The 21,331-nt window shown below is 34.0% G+C and overlaps 2 protein-coding genes and 2 non-coding genes across 7 annotated transcripts; 2 read left to right on the top strand and 2 right to left on the bottom strand.

Moving 5' to 3' along the window:
- Nucleotides 1–2,002: 2,002 nt before the first annotated feature.
- Nucleotides 2,003–2,076, bottom strand: TRNAT-AGU (transfer RNA threonine (anticodon AGU)). The gene has a single exon. It is a non-coding gene; the product is annotated as a tRNA-Thr (tRNA).
- A 608-nt stretch (nt 2,077–2,684) lies between these two features.
- LOC113691606 (mediator of RNA polymerase II transcription subunit 21-like) lies at nt 2,685–8,040 on the top strand. 4 transcript variants are annotated; one of them, XM_027209829.2, is made up of 2 exons: nt 2,685–2,943; nt 7,302–8,040. In XM_027209829.2, exon 2 carries the CDS (start codon nt 7,317–7,319, stop codon nt 7,737–7,739), a length of 423 nt encoding a protein of 140 aa, XP_027065630.1. In that variant the 5' UTR covers nt 2,685–2,943; nt 7,302–7,316; the 3' UTR covers nt 7,740–8,040. The 4 variants fall into 4 exon arrangements, with proteins under 4 accessions (XP_027065630.1, XP_027065628.1, XP_027065631.1 ...); XM_027209827.2 differs by having other exon boundaries at nt 7,294–8,040; XM_027209830.2 differs by lacking the exon at nt 2,685–2,943 and adding an exon at nt 5,695–5,967.
- Nucleotides 5,277–5,350, bottom strand: TRNAT-AGU (transfer RNA threonine (anticodon AGU)). The gene has a single exon. It is a non-coding gene; the product is annotated as a tRNA-Thr (tRNA).
- Nucleotides 8,041–14,700: 6,660 nt separating the features above from the next.
- On the top strand, nt 14,701–18,991 carry LOC113692235 (uncharacterized). The gene is made up of 5 exons (XM_027210611.2): nt 14,701–14,809; nt 14,954–15,025; nt 16,609–17,166; nt 17,371–18,510; nt 18,587–18,991. Exons 1-4 carry the CDS (start codon nt 14,786–14,788, stop codon nt 18,391–18,393), a joined length of 1,677 nt encoding a protein of 558 aa, XP_027066412.1. The 5' UTR covers nt 14,701–14,785; the 3' UTR covers nt 18,394–18,510; nt 18,587–18,991.
- Nucleotides 18,992–21,331: the final 2,340 nt, after the last annotated feature.

Below are 21,331 nucleotides of genomic sequence, written 5' to 3'. Positions count from 1 at the left end.
CCAAAATGTAAATTAAAATTTAAGTTCACAATGTTTAAATTCTCATAGACGTGAATTTTGTATAATTTCAAATATTGTGATATTTTTGGATTATATTTAAGATTTTTTTGGTAGATATAATTGAAATTGAGATGAAATTTATTTGTTTTAACTTATAATTTAAAAAATTTATTTTCAAAAATCCAAGTTATTCAAAAATAGTAAACTTTTCATTATATAAAGTATTAAATTATCCATTACATGTCTTATTTTGTGCACATATATATTTATATAAATTATTTTTTAAAAAATTCATTGAACCGAGGTTGAATCTCGACCCTTTTACTTCACCGGTTCGATTAACGGTCCGGTTTTTAAAACATTGGTTCAAACTCAAAACTTCTTTTTTATACTTCCTCCCCTTGAACTATCCAACCCATCTCTTCCCCCTAAATGTCATGAAGAATTTGAAATAGTGTACATCAAATAACTTGATATATTTGTTTTAGGGTAAATGCTCCAATAATTACTAAATATTTTCAAAATTTCATCTCTGTCTCTTTTATTATTTTTTCTTGAAATTAACCAATCTAAATTCATAACATTAATCTTGGAATTCTGCGTATTTCCTTGGATAAAACGTGAGCAGCACAATGTATTGAAACATATGACTAGCAAGCCCTACTAATTTATTGAAATATCTTACATTTTTCATTAAATTACCAGTCTGCTGAGAAATTCTACCAGGTACATGTTTAGGAAAAATGTACTTTTTTTTAGAGTAAATCTTTCCTACACTGACGGTATATACACTATCATCGTTGGATTCATGATATGTGTACAAAAGTTGAATTTCAATTTCAAATTTTGCATAGTTGTCATTCATCCAACGCTGATAGTGTATACACTATCAGTGTAGAAAAGATTATTCATTTTTATTACTAGAACTTACCATTATGTTGAGTAATTTTACTAGGTATGTGTTTAGAAAAATATTACTTTGACAATGGAACTACCATCAACTTCTTTCTAAATAAAACTTTAAAGTTTCTAGCAAAATTTGAACTTATTTTATGAGTTTTTAGGTGTAAGATTCTTTAGTTGATTACTGACAATAAAATTTCAAAAAATACAAAACATAATTAAAAAGGAAAAAAATGACAGTTGTTAAGAATGAAGACTTGTACATATTTCTTCATTTACAGCCACTATGTTCTGAAGCTTATCCGTGAACTCATTCTCCATCTGTATGTGCATGTTAAAGTGGGCAGTTACCTGAAAAGGATTGTTGAAGAAAGGAGATTAAGTTTTATATCCAGCTAGCGAATTATACGCTACTGAATCATCTTCTGATGTACTTCAACTTGATGATATGAAACAAGAAATTTTCCTCTTTTTCTTTTCCTTTCTCTCCATAATAGAAATTTTATGAATCCCAACACGGAAAAATTACATGAAGTATTTACATAATAGTATTTACAGGAAGTGAAAATTTACAAGAAGTGAAAGGATGAAGTTTAAGGCAGACTGAGTAGAATTGGCTTGAGTTTCAAGCATATATCTGAGATGTAATGTCTGTTTCTTTTTTCTGGTTTCTGAGCTTTATTCATCGTTAACATCCCCTACTAGCTTCTCATCAGGCTATTACTATGACAGAACACGATCGCTTTTACCTTGTTAACTTGAGAAGATAAAGTACATTTTGGTGTTTTTTTTGGCTTTACCAAAATGGTTTGCCAATCTTGTTCCCCTACTTTGTGGTTTATGTCCTTCAAAGGGTAGGGTATCAGCTTTTCTTCAATTTCATATTCTGCTTTCAATAGAGCCACCAGTAATGTGTTGTTCTTGGCTTGGCAAAAATTTTCTGGCGAAGACCACAATAACAAAATTGGTAGTCAAAAGTTTTATAAGCTGTTGGCTTGCAGGTTTTTGTTCATAGATTTAGGCGCATAGGGAAGGCCTGGGCTTGGATGTTTGGTACCACCGAAAAGGCTATATAGCAAACAGAGGCAAAATTGATTGATGCTCTCGTTGAGAGTCGAACTCAAGACCTCCCGCTTACTAAACGGGTGCTCTAACCAACTGAGCTACGAGAGCTGTTTGTTGGGGGGCTCAAATTTTTTTCAAATATTCAGTGCACAGTAATATTTAAAATCCTACATTCCTACCGTATAGTTGCTCTCCATGAAATGACGATCAATTGAGTGATAGATCGCAAAAAAAAAAAAAAAAAAAAAATTTTACAATGAATAATTTTACATCTGATAGTTGAAATCTTTTAACTTGAAAACTTACTTTTGATTTATAGTTGAAAATGGTCAATAGTACGAGTCAAACTTCAACAAATTAAAAACTCATTTAAACTATTACTCTTTTCGTGTCATTGAAAGTGTTATACTTTTTATTTAAGGATGTTTCAAAACAATTATCATGTTAGAAAAATCAAAACATATTTTAGTTTTTTTTTTCAATATAATCTTTTTTCTGATCATATGTATGTTATATTCAAATTTATATTTTGAATTTGTGAAGATAAAATTAAAAAAAAAACACAAACATCACAACCAAATCACTATTTTTAAAAAGTTAATTTCTCAAACATGATTAAATAACTGGAGTGAAGGAAATATATTTTAGAATTTTTATTAAAAAATTATATTCTAACTATTCGATTTAATATATGTGTGAGATAAAAGGTCATCATAAAATATGTTAAAAAAGAAAAGGAATAAAGGGAATCCGGACATGGCCTCAATTTTTCTTTGAAAATATTGGAGACCAGCCATATGCTTGCTAAGAAGTACCACCCAAGTTGCTGGATTTCTCCCCAAAAATCCGCAATCGCAGCAGTCCATCAGCCAAAGTTTTAAGCCGCCAAAAGGCTTTCAGTAGTTGCAGATTTTGCATCTATCCACAACCCAGAAGAACCCAGCTCTCGAGCCATATAAAGTTCGAAACTTTAAGGTCAGAGACCTCTTTTTGATTCCACGTTTCTCAGTTCCAGCTCTTAATTTAACTAGATTTCTGTGTTTTTGGCGAGATTTTGTTACCTGGGTTTTGTTCAATTTTGTTGGTAAGGGCTTGTTTGGAGTCATTTTGATGTTTGCAGCTTTAGAGTTTTGGATTTGTTGCACTGGGTTTTCTGGGTCTGTGTTATTTCCTGCAAATTTGATCAGAAAATGACTGTTGCGTAGGTGAAAGTGTGGTAGTGTGAACTTGTGTGTTTAAGTCTATGTAGAGGACCCAAAGGCTTAAGAGCTTATAGTAGTAATTAGAACCGGGTTATATCTTGTCCAAAAAATTTAGGTGTAAGATTCCTTAGTTGATTACTGACAATAAAATTTCAAAAAAGTAGAAAACATAGTTAAAAGGAAAAAAATGATAATTCTTAAGAATGAAGACTCATATTTTTTTCATTTACAGCCGCTATGTTCTGAAGCTTATCCGTGAACTCGTTCTCCATCTGTATGTGCATGTCAAAGTGGGCAGTTACCTGAAAAGGATTGTTGAAGATAGGAGATTGAATTTTATATCTGGCTAGCGAATTATACTCTACTGAATCACCTTCTGATATACTTCAACTTGATGATATGAAACAAGAAATTTTCCTCTTTTTCTTTTCCTTTCTCTCCATAAATTCATTCTAGAAATTTTACGAATCCCAATACTGGAAAAATGGTAATTACAGGATGTGAAAATTTACATGAAGTGAAAGGATGAAGTTTAAGGCAGACTGAGTAGAATTACAGGTTACAATAGCAGGCTGAGAATTTGGTTGGAGTTTCAAGTATATATCTGAGATGTAATGTGTATTTTTTTTCTGGTTTCTGAGCTTTATTCATCGTCAACTTCCCCCTACTAGCTTCTCATCAGGCTATTACTAGAGCAAATTACCTGGGGGGTCATTGATCTTTTTGAATGGTCAAGATTTGGTCACTCAATTATTAATAGTATGTTTTTACCCACTGAATTATCAAGCGTGTAAATTTTGGGCCATTCTGTCTAATTCCGCCATTAACTCTACTAGATTCAGAGGTCCACACGATTCAGGAGGCATACTAATTATAGTTAGATTTGGCAATGTTAACGGTGAAATAAGAAGGAATGGGTCAGAATTTACACTTTTGATAGTTCAGTGGGTAAAAACACACTATTAATAGTTGAGTGGCCAAAACTCGACTGTTTGAAAAGTTTAGGGGTTACCCGAGTAATTTGCTCCTATTACTATGACAGAACATGAGCTTTACCTTTGTTAACTTGAGTAGATAAACAGGTGTTTTTTTTTTTTGTTGGCTTACCAAAGTGGTTTGCCTATCTTGTTCCCCTACTTTATGTGGTTAAATGTCCTTCAAAGGGTAGGATATCAGGTTTTCTTCAATTTCATACTCTAATTTTTAACAGAGCCACCAGTAATGTTGTTCTTGGCTTGGCAAAAATTTTCTGGCGAAGACCACAATAACAAAAGGGATAATATCAGAAACCTCCCTTGAGGTTTTAAAAATATCACTTGGTACTTTTGAGGTTTTAAAAATATCACTTACCTCCTCTAGTAATTGTAAAAAGAATATATTAGCCCTCATTTGACACATAATTCATAACATATCAAATAAATGGAACTCAAAAATTGAAAAAAAAAAAAAGAAACGAAAGTAACTTTCTTCTTTTTCCCTTTTCTCCATCATTCTCTCTTACTCATAATTCTTGGATGACAATGTGATATTTTGTTTGTAAATTATAATAAATTAAATTTTGTTTATCTTTTACTTTTTGTGATTGTGATAAAGTGAGGTATGATTTATTTGCATATTTTGAGTTGATTTTTATAATGATTGGTACAGTTTAATGGTTTGAGCAAAGGTTGAGAAGTTGTTGGAAAAAAATATAAATTCATAAGAAATCGATTTTGAGCATATAGAATTCAATTGATGCAAGTGTATTTCTTTTCAAATATCTTTTTTATTTTTCAAATTTATATTTTTATGGGGTATATCATTGTGATGTGATAGTACTGCAAGAGATTGTTTTTGAGGTGATGATTTTCTTAAAGTGAACAAAGTGGTTTAGAAATATTTTTATTTAGCAAGTAAAAGGGCAGTTTAGAGTTTTTAAAAATTTTGTTACATAAATAACAAAAGTAAGGAAAGTAAGTGATATTTTTGAAAATTTAGGGGTGCCAAATGATATTAAGAGCTGAGGTTTCTGATATTATCCCATAACAAAATCGGTAGTCAAAAGTTTTATAAGCAAAAATCTGTGGGACCACCGAAAAGGTGGCAAACAGAAGCAAAATTGATTGGTGCTCTCGTTGAGAGTCGAACTCAAGACCTCCCGCTTACTAAACGGGTGCTCTAACCAACTGAGCTACGAGAGCTGTTTGTGTGGTGAATCAGTTTTTCCTTGGAATTTCACTGCACAATACAATTTAAAATCATACCATATAGTATGCTCTCCATGAAATGACGATCAATTAAGTGATAGATAGATAAAATAAAATAAAATAAAATAAAAACTTTTTACATTGAATAATTACATCTAATAGTTGAAATCTTTTAACTTGAAAACTTCATTTTTGATTTTATAGTTAAAAATGGTCAATCTTATGAGTCAAACTTCAACAAATTAAAAATTCATTTATACTATTATATTTTAGAGTTTATATATATATATATATTCTAACTATTTGATTTGATATATGCGTGACATAAAAAAAATCATAAAATATGTCAAAAAAGAAAAAGAAGAAAGGGAATCCGGAGGACATGGCCTAAATTCTTTTCTTTGAAAAAATTGGAGACCAACCATATGCTTGCGAGTATATAAGTAGTACTACCCAAGTTACTAGCTGCATTTCTCCCCAAAAATCCGCAATCGTAGTCCATCAGCCAAAGTTTTAAGCCACCAAAAGGCTTTCAGAATTTGCAGATTTTGCATCTACCCACAACCCAGAAGAATCCAGCCCTTGAACCATATAAAGTTCGAAACTTTAAGGTCAGAGACCTCTTTTTGATTCCACGTTTTTCAGTTCCAGCTCTTAATTTAATTAGATTTATGTGTTTTTGGCGAGATTTTGTTGCCTGGGTTTTGGTCAATTTTGTTGTTAAGGGCTTGTTTGGAGTCATTTTGATGTTTGCAGATTTAGAGTTTTGGATTTGTTGTACTGGGTTTTCTGGCTCTTGGTTATTTCCTGCAAATGTGATGAGAAAATGACTCTGTTGCGTAGCAATGATTCAGTTCATAGGCAAAAGTGTGGTTCTATGTAGAGGACCCAGAGGCTAAAAGCTTATAGTAGTAATTAGAACTGGGTTATATCTTGTCCATTAGGCCTCTTTGGCGGACCTGATCTCTTATCTTGAATTGTTTTGCGTCCTTCTTGCGAGGTGTAATGCTCTGCTTGGTGTGATGGGGTTTATCTTGGGTAGTGTTGATGTGGTTTATTCTACTGTAGTTATTTGATCCTCAAAATTGGTTGGACGAATTTCTGAATCAGTAGTCAGCCATTACAGAAGCATACATTTAGTGGGCTGAGATCACAATTCACGGGTTTGTATTTCACGTCTATATATTGGAACAGAGGATATTCCATAACGTGGTATTGGAACATTTTGGGCCTTTCTCCTCTAGTAGAGTATTGAAGTAGCTGAATTTTGATTGAAGGTTCAGCGAATTTAGGAGAATTGAGCAGCTGAAGTTATTACTTGATAGATTGTTGAGTCTGTGGTTTGAATTCTTTTTGAAAACGAATATTGACTGATTGAATTGCTCTGGATGGAAATTCAGTTCCTGCCCCAAAGCAGAAATCTTAGTGCCTGAAGACATTGATATGGGAAATTCATGCAAATGGCTCCATCTGTTTAGCTGCAAAAGTGAACGATGTAAAGGCTTGTTTTTAATATTCATAAAGCATGGCATTTTTCAGCACCTTCGTGAGTAGTGATGTTATTTGCCTTGTTGTGTTTAAGTCATGTTCTAGAGGATCTATCTCATGTCAAGCACGTGAATGATATTGAAAGGCTGAGATTGTTAGTGTTCAAATTGATTGATCGACGGTTTGTGCCAAGCCATATATGTCTTTATTTTTCTTTTATTTTTTTCACTTGTTTTTACTTCAAATATGCTTATGAGTCATGATGATGCCTCTGATTCTTTCTTTCAGCTGTCGATCATGTGTGCTGTTTGACCTCTTTCTCTGTCTCTCACTCTGAGTTGTTAATGTGATACAAAATGAAATACCTAGTCGCTTGAATTCAAAATGAAGGTGTACAGAAATTGAGAAATGCTACTTTACTTGAACTCAAAGTTGGCCGTTAATGGCAGAATTGCAGGTCTCAAAATTGAAGATGGATATAATATCCCAACTGCAAGAACAGGTGAACACAATTGCAGGCCTTGCCTTCAATACCTTTGGGACACTTCAAAGGGATGCTCCTCCAGTAAGGTTGTCTCCTAATTATCCAGAACCTCCAGCTAATCCTTCTAGTGCTGCGGAGGATGCAGCTAGTCTTGCTGAGCAGCCGAAGCTCATGAGTGCTGCACTTGTCAAGGCTGCCAAGCAGTTTGATTTGTTGGTGGCTGCCCTTCCGTTAGCTGAGGGAGGTGAAGAATCTCAGCTGAAAAGAATTGCAGAACTTCAGGCTGAAAATGATGCCGTAGGCCAAGAACTGCAAAAACAACTGGAAGCTGCGGAGAATGAATTAAAGCAAGTGCAGGAGTTGTTCAGGCAAGCAACAGACAACTGCTTGAACTTAAAGAAACCAGATTGAAGGCTACGCAAGTTTTCATTATAATTGTGATGAGTAGTTTTGTAGTAATCTGTTCAGAAGCTTTGCACCCTGCTCAAGTTAAAAAAAAAAAATTTGTGAGAGGAGGGGGGGGGGACTATGAAATCCCATTAGAACATCCATTCCTCTTATGTAGCTTATATTGTCCTTTCATAGAAGGTTCAGGATTTTGTCTGTCACGATGTATTTAGAGTATAATAATTGGTATGGAGGATGGTGGATTTGCAGATCATCATGTAATGTGATTGTGTCATAAGCAAATCATTTTAGCTCTTGGATCTTATCCATCGTCTTGTAACATACTTTTTCCTATCATGTAACTTGCTCAAAAGTCATAATCAGAAGAAGAAAATGTTTGGTACATTAAAAGTTAATCATGCACAAGCAGGAAAGGCAGCAATAGAATGAAAGACATAACCAGCAGGATCAATGAGGATATAACTTTCATTCCTCAAGTAAAGGCCTGAAAAAGGACTAGACAGTATAATTGAGGTCCAGAACAACATATCTATCTGAAGAAAACAAGTGAAGCTTCAAAGGTCACAAGTATATTACTAATGGTCCATGTAAATATAAGCGACTAAATCATACTAGCACAAAAGTGCCTTGTAACCAACAAAAAATGAAAGGAAAAAAAAAACAGAGAGAAATATGCAAACGAAGGATTACAGACAGAAATTTTGAATGACTTGATAAAGGAAGAAGAGGAATATGCAAATGAAGAATTAGAGACTGAAATTTTGAATGACTTAATAAGGGAAGGAGAGGAAGAAAAAATAGGAGCAGATGGTGTCATTTAAGCTCGTATTGGTGACTGAAACATGCAGTAACAAAATCATATAGCGTTATTGAAGTTGGATAGCAGTCAAGATTGATTTCAGCAATATGACCAGAATGACAAACAAATAGATGATTAATGATAACAAAAAGGATGAAAATAGAACGACAAACCAAAGGACAATACAAAGGATGGAAATAGATGAGGAGGAAATGATGACGACTTGGACAAACTTCAGAAAGAAATTAAAAAAAGGGAACTGATTGATGAAAAAAATGAAATGAGGGCCGTTGATTGATTACCAAAAAGAATGGAGTTAAAAGAAAATCGATCAAATATGATGACTAATAAACTCATAAACCTTCATTTTGCTCGAAACGTGAGGGATCAATTTGACATACAGCCGAATAATGAGGATCGAAACTGCTTTTTATCCTTGATTAATTTCCAAAAATTTCCAAAAAGGTGTGGCACCTCACTAAGTGCGTTTGATAAAACTAAAGTCTGAATCTATTAAGTTGTTACATTGTTAAGTATTAAATCTAATACATTTGAGTGTTTATCGCATTCAGTAATAAATAAATAGTTTATCACTTAATTTTGGGAGCAAGTTTTGCCTAGAAAATTCAGTGCCACTTAATCAATTTCGATATTTATTTTTTTGTTATCAAACAGTTTGAATATTTTAAGATCTGACTCCATTAAATTTAAGTGTTGAATTTGATTATCAATAAATCTCATTTCATCTACTATACTATTTTTTGGGTGCAATTTTATTAACATGCCCCCATTCTTGAATGTCGTGTGCTATACTCACTTGCAAGCTGCAATATTATAAATACACACCCATAGACATAGTGCGGTACTATAGTGACTAACGTCTATTTTAATGCAGCAAATGGAGACTCATAAGATAACGCACCTGGCCTGGCACAAATGGTCGGTCCAGGTGAGGCGTTTAAGTAACACAATCTAGTGGCATTGAAGTTGATTTACTAATATAATAAGATGGTTACATGTGGTTTTGGCTATGGATGTAAAAAGAATTATGCCTGAGTGTCTTGAAGAAAAGTTAATTCAGAATTTGTTTATACAACTAGAAAACAAAGCATCAACAAGTGTAGCAATCGAGCTCATTTTCATATACAAAAAACGTGAGTTTTTTTACGTATTTACGCAAATTTGACTCGAAAATTTACTTCATAAAAAAAGTTTGTTTGAGTTTGAGATGGCAGGTGATTATACCAAAATCAAGCACAAATTTCAAGTTTATTAAGAACTCAAATGCCCCCAGTAGGGAGTTGAGTTGGTGACCACATGCGGTAGTATCCAGTAGGTCATCGGTTCGAACCTTGCTGTGCTAAATTGCTGTGCATCCTTGGGCGAGACTCTGTACAGCCTTAGGGAATTAGTCCGGCAAAAATGCTGGATACCCCTATGTGACAAAAAAAAAAAAAAAAGAACTCAAATCAAGTTTTAATATTTGATATTCGGTTTGTTGAGATTAGATTACGCACCAAATTCTATTTTATTCTTTTCTGGACAGAGTACTCCAAATTCTAAGCATGTCATTCCAAATATTTCCCAAGATCAGTGTTTATACTTTATACTACTTCCACAGTATCAGTGAAAGAGAGACGAACTAAGTCAAAATTAATGCGACACAAGCGAAAAGAACATCTCTAAATAACTGCATTTGTAAAGTATTTTTGTCCCGAGTAAATGCAAAACATATTCATCAAAAAACTATGTCCACTCAGCCCAAAATAAAGTCAAATTACGCAAATTTTATTCATAGATTTGTTGCAAGTTATTCTAATGGAAAAGACAAATTAGGTTTCTCATAGATAATAGTGGTAGAAACATATGCATCGGAACTCCATTTCCAATCCACCTCCTGTCTTGTTAGAAGATTAACAAAAAGACAACAAACAATCACACCTATATGATCATTATGTCACCCTCCATAATACAAATTTAACTCTGGCAGTTGCTAAATTATCATATCTCCTAAACTGCCAAGTTTGGCTTTGTAAAGCCAACGAGCTCCCTCCCAGAATTTTTGCTGTCCAAGACAACTGCTACATAGGTGTTCGAAGTACCATTTTCATCTGCCTTAATAAGGAGGCCATACTCAGTTTTTGCTCCAATTTGTTGGCTTGCAGCTTTTAAAACATTCGCAAACTCGATATTTTCTTTCTTTTGCATGTTATTTTCCTCCACTGCAAACTTTGCTATCGTGACAACCAAAGGGTCATTAGGGTCTAGTGCACGGAAAGCATCGGCAGGGCTAAAGTCCTCGTCGGAGTCGTCGGCAGCCGTCGTCAATGAGACGTCGAAAAGTGTAGAGGAAATCAAGAAAGAGAGGAAGATGATGAGAAGAAGAGGGTGGAATTCTTTGGCCATTTTTTTGAGGGTTTAATTTAATTTTTCTTGAGAGTGAAAACGTACGTAGGCACCTGCACGAGGAGGTTTTGGACCTTTGGCTTTGGTTATGGCCTAGTTTGGGAGGGTGTGGTTAGGAATTTATAGCACATTGAAGAAGACGATATTGAGCGTTTTTGGGTTAAGTTCTGTTTGTTTTGGAATGATTTTGTGTAAGATACAATTGAAGATATGTAAATCTTGAATTGAATGTCGATTTCTTGGTTAATAATACATTCATTAGGACTTATGATCCCTTTTCATGCAGTATTTTTCTTCTTATGCGTTTCATAATTTATTAAAACTTGAAAAGTTATGAAAGTGGCATTAGTGACAGTTAACGTGAGATTAATATGCAAAGATTGGGAAGAAAAAGAAGTTGAAACTGCCAATAAAAGTCTTTGATAATTTTTTGCTTAGAAAACAAAAATAGTTTGGATAAACGAGTTTAAGTCTTTTCTTTCTTTATTTTTATTCTTTTAGTACTTTTCCTCTTTTGAACAACCTAGATTTGCGTTTGTATGCTGCAATTGTTTTGTTCTTGTTTACATTTCTGGTTCATGATTAGTCAACATCTAATCAATCATCTTATTAGCTAATATCTCTTCTAGAAAGAATCCAGGTCAAAGATTTACAGAAAAAATTCCTTCAAAAAAATGATTTACAAAATTGAACGATTTAGATATTTACAGGACTACGTAAGTGAAAGAACTGCTCAATTAGATTAGGAAATATTTCTTAAATTAAGAAGAATTAACGTGATCATCTTGCACCTCAAATAAAGAACCTTTCACAGTTTGCAACTTAAAAACTCTTTCTTAATGCCACTTTGTTACCTAAACTTCTACTTAATTGCTAATAGGACAAAATTAACAGGCTATATATAATGTTTAGGTATAAATCGTCACAAAAAGAAGCTTAATTGCAAAGTGGTATAAACCATAGAAAGAATCAAAATCCAAGGACCAAGAAGATAAAAGTTTTTGATACATTTGGTTAGTGGGATTTTATGACGACATTAATTTTTGTAAAAGGAATCTGAGAGGAATAGTGAAAGCTTGAAAATATACCAATCATGAAGCCTTCATGGTATCCGTACGTAAGTGTCAAGTTATAAACTATGGAACTTTGCAACAATGAAATATTCAAATATTATGTGGCAAAATTACTCTTTCTTCTCATACGTGGTCAAAGGATATGTGCCATGCATTCCTTAGAAATTCAAATGCAATTTGGATGGGTACTATTATTATAGCCAATGTCTTGTGAGTTTTCTTTCTAATATTTTGTGTGATTTGGGTGATTAGCGTTCTTAGTAACGGGCTAAATGAGCTTCAAATTCGTAGAAAAGTATGTTAAATAAGGAAACTACATTTTAAAAAAAAAAAAATCAAAGACGATAAATACGCAAGAATTTCATGATCACCTGATTAATGTTTAAGGCCTGATTAGTTGAATTAAGTTCAAGGACTCTAAATTCTTTGGAAGGAACAAATCAAATTGTAATACTCCCTCAACCCCATAATATTTTTCATGTTTAATCCGTGCATTTTATGTACAGCAGTAAAAGTAAATGTGATTTATTGCTTCTTTCCAACTTTGCCTGCATTAAGGCAAAGTCACTGACATGGCATATTCTGTGTTTTGCCTTATCTGAGAAGGAAAGTATAACAGATTAACAATCATTCATCATCCTTTTTTTTTTTTTTTTTTTTTTGCTGATGGATTGGATGTTCGGGTCAATTCTTACGGGACCCGACTAATCCCATTCCGATCCGGGAGAAGAGGTCCCATCCCCCGAACACGATAACCACAGGATTCGGACCTTTGCGGGCACTGGACACCAACTCCTAAGGAAACTTGTTGAGACCAACCGAGTTGCCCATGAGGGACAGACAATTTGGATGATTTGGATCATTCATCATCCATATGGATGATTGGATTTAACATTGAGTGAAATACGCTTAGTACAACTTTCGTAGTACATATTTCGATATGCAATGGACACACTTTATCTAGCACTTGATGTTAAGATTTTGAAAATTCATATACACAATAAAGAATTAATAATAACCAGGGATGCAGCTTGGAAATGAAATAATAGCCTTTTGCCAAATTTGATACGATGATAATATAATTGTAAAATTGATTAAAAAGAAAAATATCACATGTTCAATAAAAATGGAGAGAGCGTTGTTTGGATGGACACTTCCTATTAATCCATCATGGGCTTATTAGTTTTCAGGCTGTTGAGTATCAGGATCAATATTGGGCTTCCACATATTTTCAACCTAAAAGATCGCCATCTTACGGCCTACCAGTTGGGACCTCGTTTGTGATAGGCTTTTCTAATGCAGAACTCCAGAAGTGCAACCTTGCTGAGGCTACTTGAAATAAGGTAGTAGGAAAATGAACAAACAAAAACCTTTAATTCACTTGCTTTTTTTCGAAAACTCTAACCAAATCCAAAGCTACACAAACAAATTAGTACAGTAGTAAATTTTCTTCTAGGGATAAGACTAGAAACCTCTTCTAAGGTTTCTCATAATATTATTTAGCGCTTTTGAGATTTTAAGAATAACATTTACCTTCTCTCGTAATTACAAAATGATTATATTAATATTCACTGGATACATAATTCATATATCAAATAAATAAAACTCAAAAAAATTAAAGAAAAGGAAACGAAATTCGCTTTCTTTTTTTTCCCCTTTTCTTCAGCATGTTCTCCTACTCATTTTATTTTGGATGACTATGTGATTTTTTATTTGTAAATATAGTAAATTAAATTTTATTTAACTTTTTCTTTTTATGATTATGATAGAGTGGGGTATGATTTATTTTTTTTTATTTTGAATAAATTTTTATAATGATTTAGTACAATTTAAAGGTTTATATTATGAGTTGAGAAGAAGTTGGGAATAAAAATAAGGTTCATAAAAAATCGATTTTGAGCATATAGAGTTGAATTGGTACTAGTGTGCTTCTTTACAAATATCTTTTTTGTTTTTCAAATTTATATTTTAATGGATTATAACTTTATGATGTGGTGGTACTACTAAAAATTCTTTTTTTTTTTTGGTTATGGTTTTTTTTGGAGTAAACAAAGTGGTTTAGGAGTATTTTTTATTTAGTAAAATAAGCAAAAGAGTAGTTTAGAGATTTTAAAAATTTTGCTACATAAACAATAAAAGTAGTGGAGGTAAGTGATATTCTTAAAACCTTATGAGTATTAAATGATATTGAGAGAAATCTTAGAGGAGGTTTCTGATATTATCCCTTTATTCTGAGATTCAAAGTTTCCTTCCACCAAAAATCAATTTAAAAAAAGAATACAATATTTACTAAATCTTGTATCTTGTGAAAACTATTTTTTGTATCAACTGAAGCAAGAACCAAATTTTGAAAAAAAAAAAAAAGAGCCAAATTTTGACTAAAAACAATCAATGTTTGGATAGCAAATTATCTCAAATAATATTCCGCTTGGATCATAGACACATTTTTCAACCTATCTTTTTATATTTTCAACCACCTTTTTTATCTCACATATATCACACTATAAAAAGTGTTACAGTAATTATTTCAAATATATTTCAAATAATACTCTATCCAAACAAGTAATCTCCTTGGTAATCCTTTTATCTTCAATACCCACAAAAAAATAACAAAAAAAAAAACAATTTGGAAAACCAAATAAGCTCTGTAACCATGTTGCTCTACTTAAATAACCAAAACTGACCAAAAAGAAAAAAAAAAAATTGGATATGAAAAGGCCATAAGCCAAAGAGAAACAAACATTTGAACCCCTGAAGCTGCAACTCCAGCAATGGTTTCTCCTCTCCTCCGTTTGGTAAGACTCCTTCCCTCGCTTCCACACACAGAGTTACTTGAATGTTGTCCTTCTATATGCTTTGAAATCTCTAACAATTCAGTCCCAGGAAGGACTTTGTATTGTAAGACTGTTTTCCTGCTAACAGAATTGGCACTTTGGCAGAGCTTTAGTCCGAGTTTTGGCAGTGGGTGGAGCTCCAAACTTAATGAGAGACCAAAAGCTTGTATTCTGCAAGTGGGTTTTCCTTTTCTCTCTCAGAATTGTCTGTTTCTGTTTGAAATTGTACACAACTCTTTATTCTACTTATGTTCTGCATCTTTAAGACACTCTTATGAGAAATGGTCTTGTGAATTCTGATTATATCTGCTTTTTTAACTTCTGTTCGCATATGAATATGATGATTCAATGATTTTGTTGCAATGTGAAATCATGATTTTCATAAATAACGTAATTTAAGGTGGACACTGGAGTGGAAGGATTGCTTGATGTGTCGTGATGTTTTGGTGACTTATTATGAATATGTAATTCTGTGTTTTCATAATGTTGAATGAATGGTGGTGACCCTAATGGAGTATTGTTAGGCAGCAGAAGATTTGTTCTCCATAAACTTTAGTAGAAAATGTAATTTTACATATTGGAATCTGGAAATAATTTCAGTAGTAGCAGCCACGACCACAGTCCGAGACATTGGATTAAAATCAATTGATTTTTGTCTTCGGATGGTACGGTCGTGTGCTATGTGAGTAATATGGGTTCTTCGGTTTTATAGGATAACATGAACTTGCTCTGATTTTTGGGATGAAATAAATGTTGGCTTGTTTGATGCATTCGAGATGGCTGGTATATTTGTCCAGGTTTGTTGCTAGCTTAGGAGCTTTTGAGTGTTGATAGTGTCCTGTTGATGTCATGTAATAGTTATGTTTGGGTTTTTATCTTCCCACCGAAACAAAAGGCCAGTATCTTAGCTTCTATTAACCCAATTCTGAGTGTGGCTTAAATTTTTGCATTAAGGTAGAACATTTAGCAGATGAAACATGAACTGATTTCTCTTCTTAGTGCAATTCTATGTGTCAATATGCCTTAGAACACCAAGAAAACTGTTCCAGAATGGATTTGTAGGATTCCACTTGAAACCATTATAGGTTGCAAAAGTTAATTGCTTGATGCAAAAGATGCACTTCAGTGAATATATGTAGTTTATTTAACTGCCAAACTGGATTTTAGTGGGTTATTAAGCATCAATTTAAAGCATGGAAGTTAGATCTCTGTTGGTGGATGTTTGAGTTAATCATTCAATGGCCAATATGCTAGCCCTTCCCTGTCGAAGCATAAAATTTCTGATTGTTGGTAGTCTCTGCTTTGAAAATGTTGTCATTACTAGCAAGTTTCACATTTTATATGAGACCTAGATAAGAAGAAGTCAATTTAATTCTTCTCTAGGCTTAGTTCAACTACTTGATATTTTACTGTTACCATTTATCTCTAACGCCAACCAAATTGACGATTTCGGACGGTTTACGTTTATCAGAAGTTCCTTATATGAACCTATTTACCTGTAGAGATACATAATAACTATACACATCTGTCTAAGTTTAGTAATTGTGCATGTAAATCCTCTTCATCTTAGGATAACTCCACTTTAGTGGTGCACGTATTAATTGCTGGAAACTTTACCACGAGGAAGCAGCTGGGAATCTTGTATACTGTCAAGGCCAATTTTCATGTCTAAGCTTGAGATTTATATTCTGCTCAATCATTTAATAGAGATGAATATCTACAAGTTGCGAGTTTCTGATTTTTTCTAAAATCTTTTACAGGATGAGTATCACATGGCTTTGGGAAGAAAGGAAGACACGAAGAGGCAGGGAGAAATGAAAGGGTCTGGCTCAATGCATAATATTCCAACTAATATTTCTGAAATAATTCAAGACTACAGGCTTCCACCCTTGGTTGGTGCTTTAAAAGCCTCAGCTGCCGAAAATGCTGCTAGTTTTCACTTTCCGGGACATAATAGAGGGCAAGCAGCACCATCATCGTTCAGCGAGCTCATTGGTAAACAACCATATCTTCATGATTTACCTGAGCTCCCAGAGCTTGACAACCTCTTTACTCCAGAAGGACCCATTTTAGAAGCACAAAAACAAGCAGCTGAACTTTTTGGAGCATCAGAGACATGGTTCCTTGTTGGGGGTAGTACATGTGGAATCCATGCAGCTATTATGGCCACTTGTTCACCTGGAGACAATATCATTCTTCCACGTAACTGTCATATTTCAGCCATATCTGGGATGATATTGTCTGGTGTACAGCCAAAGTACATCTTGCCTGATTATGATGCTGATTGGGATATTGCTGGTGGCATCACTCCATCACAGGCAAGTTTGGCATAAAATGTTCAGTTGGCTATTCTAGTGCCATTTTGTCCTGTCGAAGTGCCATTCTTGTTCTAGGAACAATATCTTAAACATGAGAAGTTTTTAAGTGCTATAATCTGATTAATGCACTTTCAAGTGGCGGTACTTCATGGTGCTTTATCAGGCAAGTAAACATTTTAGAACTCAAGATATTTGTTGTTGCAGGTGGAAAAAGCAATAGAGGAACTGGAAATGAAAGGTCAAGGAGCCGGTGCAGTCCTTATAGTATCTCCGACTTACCATGGCATTTGCAGCAATGTGGCTAAAATATCTAAGCTATGCCATTCTCACGGGATCCCTCTGATTGTTGATGAGGCTCATGGTGCACACTTTGGATTTCATGAGCTATTGCCTGACTCAGCTCTCTGTCAAGGCGCTGATCTTGTGGTACAGTCTACTCACAAAGTTTTGTGCTCTCTGACACAGTCGTCAATGTTACACAGGTCAGGAGATCTTGTTGACAGGGATAGAATATGCAGATGCCTTCAAATGCTTCAAAGTAGTAGCCCTAGTTATCTTCTTTTAGCATCATTGGATGCTGCCAGGGCTCAAGTTAGTGAAAATAAAGACATTATTTTCCACAACGCTATTGAGTTAGCCATGGAAGCAAGAAGTAGAATGAATAAAATTCGCAACGTCTTAGTCCTTGACATTGCTTGCTTTCCTCACTTTCCTGCTATGGATCCATTGAGAATCACAATTGGCACAAAACAGCTTGGTCTCTCTGGTTTTGAAGCTGATGATATTTTAAGCAAGGATTTTGGGGTTATTTCTGAACTTGTTGGGGCACGATCTATCACTCTAGCATTTAACCTAGGGACTCAAAGAGAACATATCTTGAGGTTTATATCAGGACTGAAGCACCTATCTGCAATATCAGCAGCTTCTAATTGCACAAAATACAGTGAGAATTCTGACCATGTCATGCCCTTTGATGATTTCAGCATGAGATTAAGCCCAAGAGAGGCTTTCTTTGCTCAAAAAACAAAAGTTGGCATAAAAGATAGCATTGGCCAAATATGCGGTGAACTAATATGTCCTTATCCACCAGGGATACCAGTACTTATCCCTGGTGAAGTGATCTCCGAAGGAGCATTGGCTTATATGCTGCAGGTCAGAGATAAAGGTGTTGTCATCAATGGAGCTTCTGATCATCTTCTTTCCTCCCTTCTAGTGTGCAATGACTAGGTGATAGAAATGGCATATGTGCATGAAAATTACAGGCAATTCTGAGATCATTGTTCTGCCACAAACTCCACTGGAGCAAAAAATCTTGACCTACAGGAGCAAAGTGGGTTATTGCATGTAATGCGCCAAGCCTATTTCTTTTTCTGTGCTTTCTATGCATGTTGTTGTTGCTAAATTGACTAGTTGGATGCAGGTAACATGATGCTACGGTAGCAGCACATTGACCAGAGACCAAGCAAAGTGATACCGTGGCAACGGCAGTTGCTGATAGATGCATTATCTCAGTCGTCTGATATTCTAAGCATGATAGTTCTCCACTGTCCCTTTGGGGAGTTAAGGTGAGGAGATTGGGTGGGGCAGGCGCAGAGCTTCCTAATAATTCTGTGAAGCTTCCAGCTCTCTCAATTTCTCAAACTGACTCAAAATGGAAAAGGTCCGCATATGGGATTCTGTTATATAAGCTCTCCATTGTACTCATTCTGAATTTTAGGATGATCCCTGTGCTGGGTGAATGTCTTCTCTTTACTAGTCTCATTCTATAATTGTTATTTCTGCGGCCATAGAGTAACATGGTTTGTCCATGTTATCTACCTATTCACTTCTGCTCGTCACTCTCCTTCATTATGTCTTTCTGTCTGATCTAGTTTCCCCTAGTTAGGCACACATTGATGCACGCACACACACTCCATATGCAATTAAGGGTGCGTTTGATAAAACTAAAATCTGAAAACTGAAAATTGAAATCTGAAATTTGAAGTTTGAATTCATTAAGTCATTGAATTGTTAAGTGCTAAATCTAATACATTTGAGTGTATATCATATTAAGTGATAAGTGAATAACTCATCACTTATTTTTTAGAGCAAATTTTGGTTAAAGAATTCAATGTCACTTAATTAATTTAGATATTTAATTTTTTATTATCAAATGCATTTGAACATATTAAGATTTGAACTTATTAAATTTAAGTGCTGAATTGAATTATTAAACAAGGCCCAAGGCTGATTGCAATGCATGCAATTTTTTGTTTGGATAGTGGGTTATTTCCCCAAATATATTTGCTTACATTATCATTATAATTTTCAATACAGTTTTTTATTTTTCTAATTACCTTTTTATTTTATATACATCAAATTATAAAAAATGCTACAGTAAAAATATCTCAAATAATTTACAATCCAAATAAAGCAAACTCTTGCTTTTCAGCTATAGTCAACTAAGTGTAGCATGCTTGTCGGACAAGCGGTTTGAAAGTAGGATAGTTGAGGGGCAGTGCTGAGCTCATGGATGGGACATGCTGGGGGACCAAACTTGTAACCAACTTCCATTTTCTCCGAGTATCATCAATTCAGGCAATAAAATGTTGGGATAATTTCAGAAACCTCCCCTGAGGTTTCTGACACTTTCACTGACATCCCCTGAGGTTCTCAAAATTTCACTTACCTCCCTTGATAAAAAATTGGGCCCCTTTTCTGACGTCATCAGGGCCAAAATTACAGATATATCCCAAGTAGTTGGGGTTAATTACTACCGTTTAGTTACATAATGGCATCTGATATGATTAATTAAGCTTAACAACAATAATAGAAACTTGATTTATATAATATTTTTAAAACCCTAATACATCTAAATTTGATTTTATTTTTCAAATTTATAAGATTTTTATTTAAAAAAATGGGATACGGATAAGATATCCGGTTGGTTCGATTTGCATAGGTGCATATGAGAATATCCGAATACTCCTGAAACCCGCAAGTGGGATTCTGTGTTTTTTCTATTTCAAGGTTAGCTCGCATGCGGGTTAATGTTATATTTGAGCGCGAGAAGAAAAAATTGGTAATTAGGCTCTTTGGGCATTATAAGTAAATATTTAAATTAATGGCAGTTTTATTACACCAATATTATTGTATTATCATTATTATGATTATTGTATTATTTCTTATGCAAATATAACATTTAATTATCCAAGCAGTTTGATTTTATTTTTACAATTTATAAAATTTTTATCACTTATATAATATTTTTAAAACCCTAATACATCTAAATTTGAATCTAATTTTCTACAAGTCATACTTATAAATGCGAAATCTAACAAAAAAGTTAAATACAATTTTTGCAGGTCAAATTTAACAAATGCGAGCTATTTGCAAAATTTTAAATATTTGCAACATTTTTTAAAACAAAAATTAGAAGCTTTCTGCAAATAATTCCCTACCTCTCAAAAAATACCAAAATAAAAAAGATAAGAGCTCGCATTTGCTTCCTAGAAATAATTCCCTAGCTCTTAAAAAAGGAAAAAAAAAATTGAGAAGAGCTCGCATTCGTGGAATGCGAGCTCAATAACCAGAGCTCGCATTCCACGAATGCGAGCTCTTGTAAGCTCGCATTTGTGAAATTCACAAATGCGAAGACCCCCCTGACGGAAATTAAACCCAAAATCACCCCTTTTGTAGAATTTTTTTAAAATTCATCACAAAGTTGGAAATTTCTCAATAGAAATACAACTTGTCTGGATTCCTTTCACTCTCTGATATCATTACGGTTGCTTTGCGATTACAGCGGCAAAACCTGTTTTTAATGGAGAAAGATGTAGGTGAATTCCATGATTCTCCCCTATGGCTTGAAGAGGCCATGGTTGCAGCTAAAACTTTTTACTCAGAGCTCTAATTGTAGCACAGCAAATGCACTTGTTATCACTCCAAATTAGTAGCAAAAAATGTTAATAGATTGAAACCTCAGAGGTAGTTAAGTTGCTTTGCTTTATATGCTATTGCTACTGAAACAGCAAACCTTCTGGCCGTTGCAATTTGCAGCTAGCCGTTGCAAAATCTGCCAAATAACTGTTGCATGGCACATCTGGTGCATGCAATTTTTTGTATTGCACTTACCCCCCCTCAACTTTACTAATTAGTCCAAATCATTTATTCTTCTTTGAATCTT

Source organism: Coffea arabica, chromosome 6c, assembly GCF_036785885.1.
Source record: "Coffea arabica cultivar ET-39 chromosome 6c, Coffea Arabica ET-39 HiFi, whole genome shotgun sequence".
NCBI classification, from domain to species: Eukaryota; Viridiplantae; Streptophyta; class Magnoliopsida; order Gentianales; family Rubiaceae; genus Coffea; species Coffea arabica.
The sequence above is the reverse complement of the archived record's forward strand: the minus strand, read 5'-3'. Positions and strand labels throughout refer to the sequence as shown.

Bases quoted from the DNA above. Each gene is read 5' to 3' on its own strand.
- LOC113691606 (XM_027209829.2), top strand. From the start codon at position 7,317: ATGGATATAATATCCCAACTGCAAGAACAGGTGAACACAATTGCAGGC.
- LOC113692235 (XM_027210611.2), top strand. From the start codon at position 14,786: ATGGTTTCTCCTCTCCTCCGTTTG. The intron at 15,026-16,608 runs GTGGGTTTTCCT...AATCTTTTACAG, and splicing joins CAAAAGCTTGTATTCTGCAA to GATGAGTATCACATGGCTTT. The intron at 17,167-17,370 runs GCAAGTTTGGCA...TTGTTGTTGCAG, and splicing joins GTGGCATCACTCCATCACAG to GTGGAAAAAGCAATAGAGGA.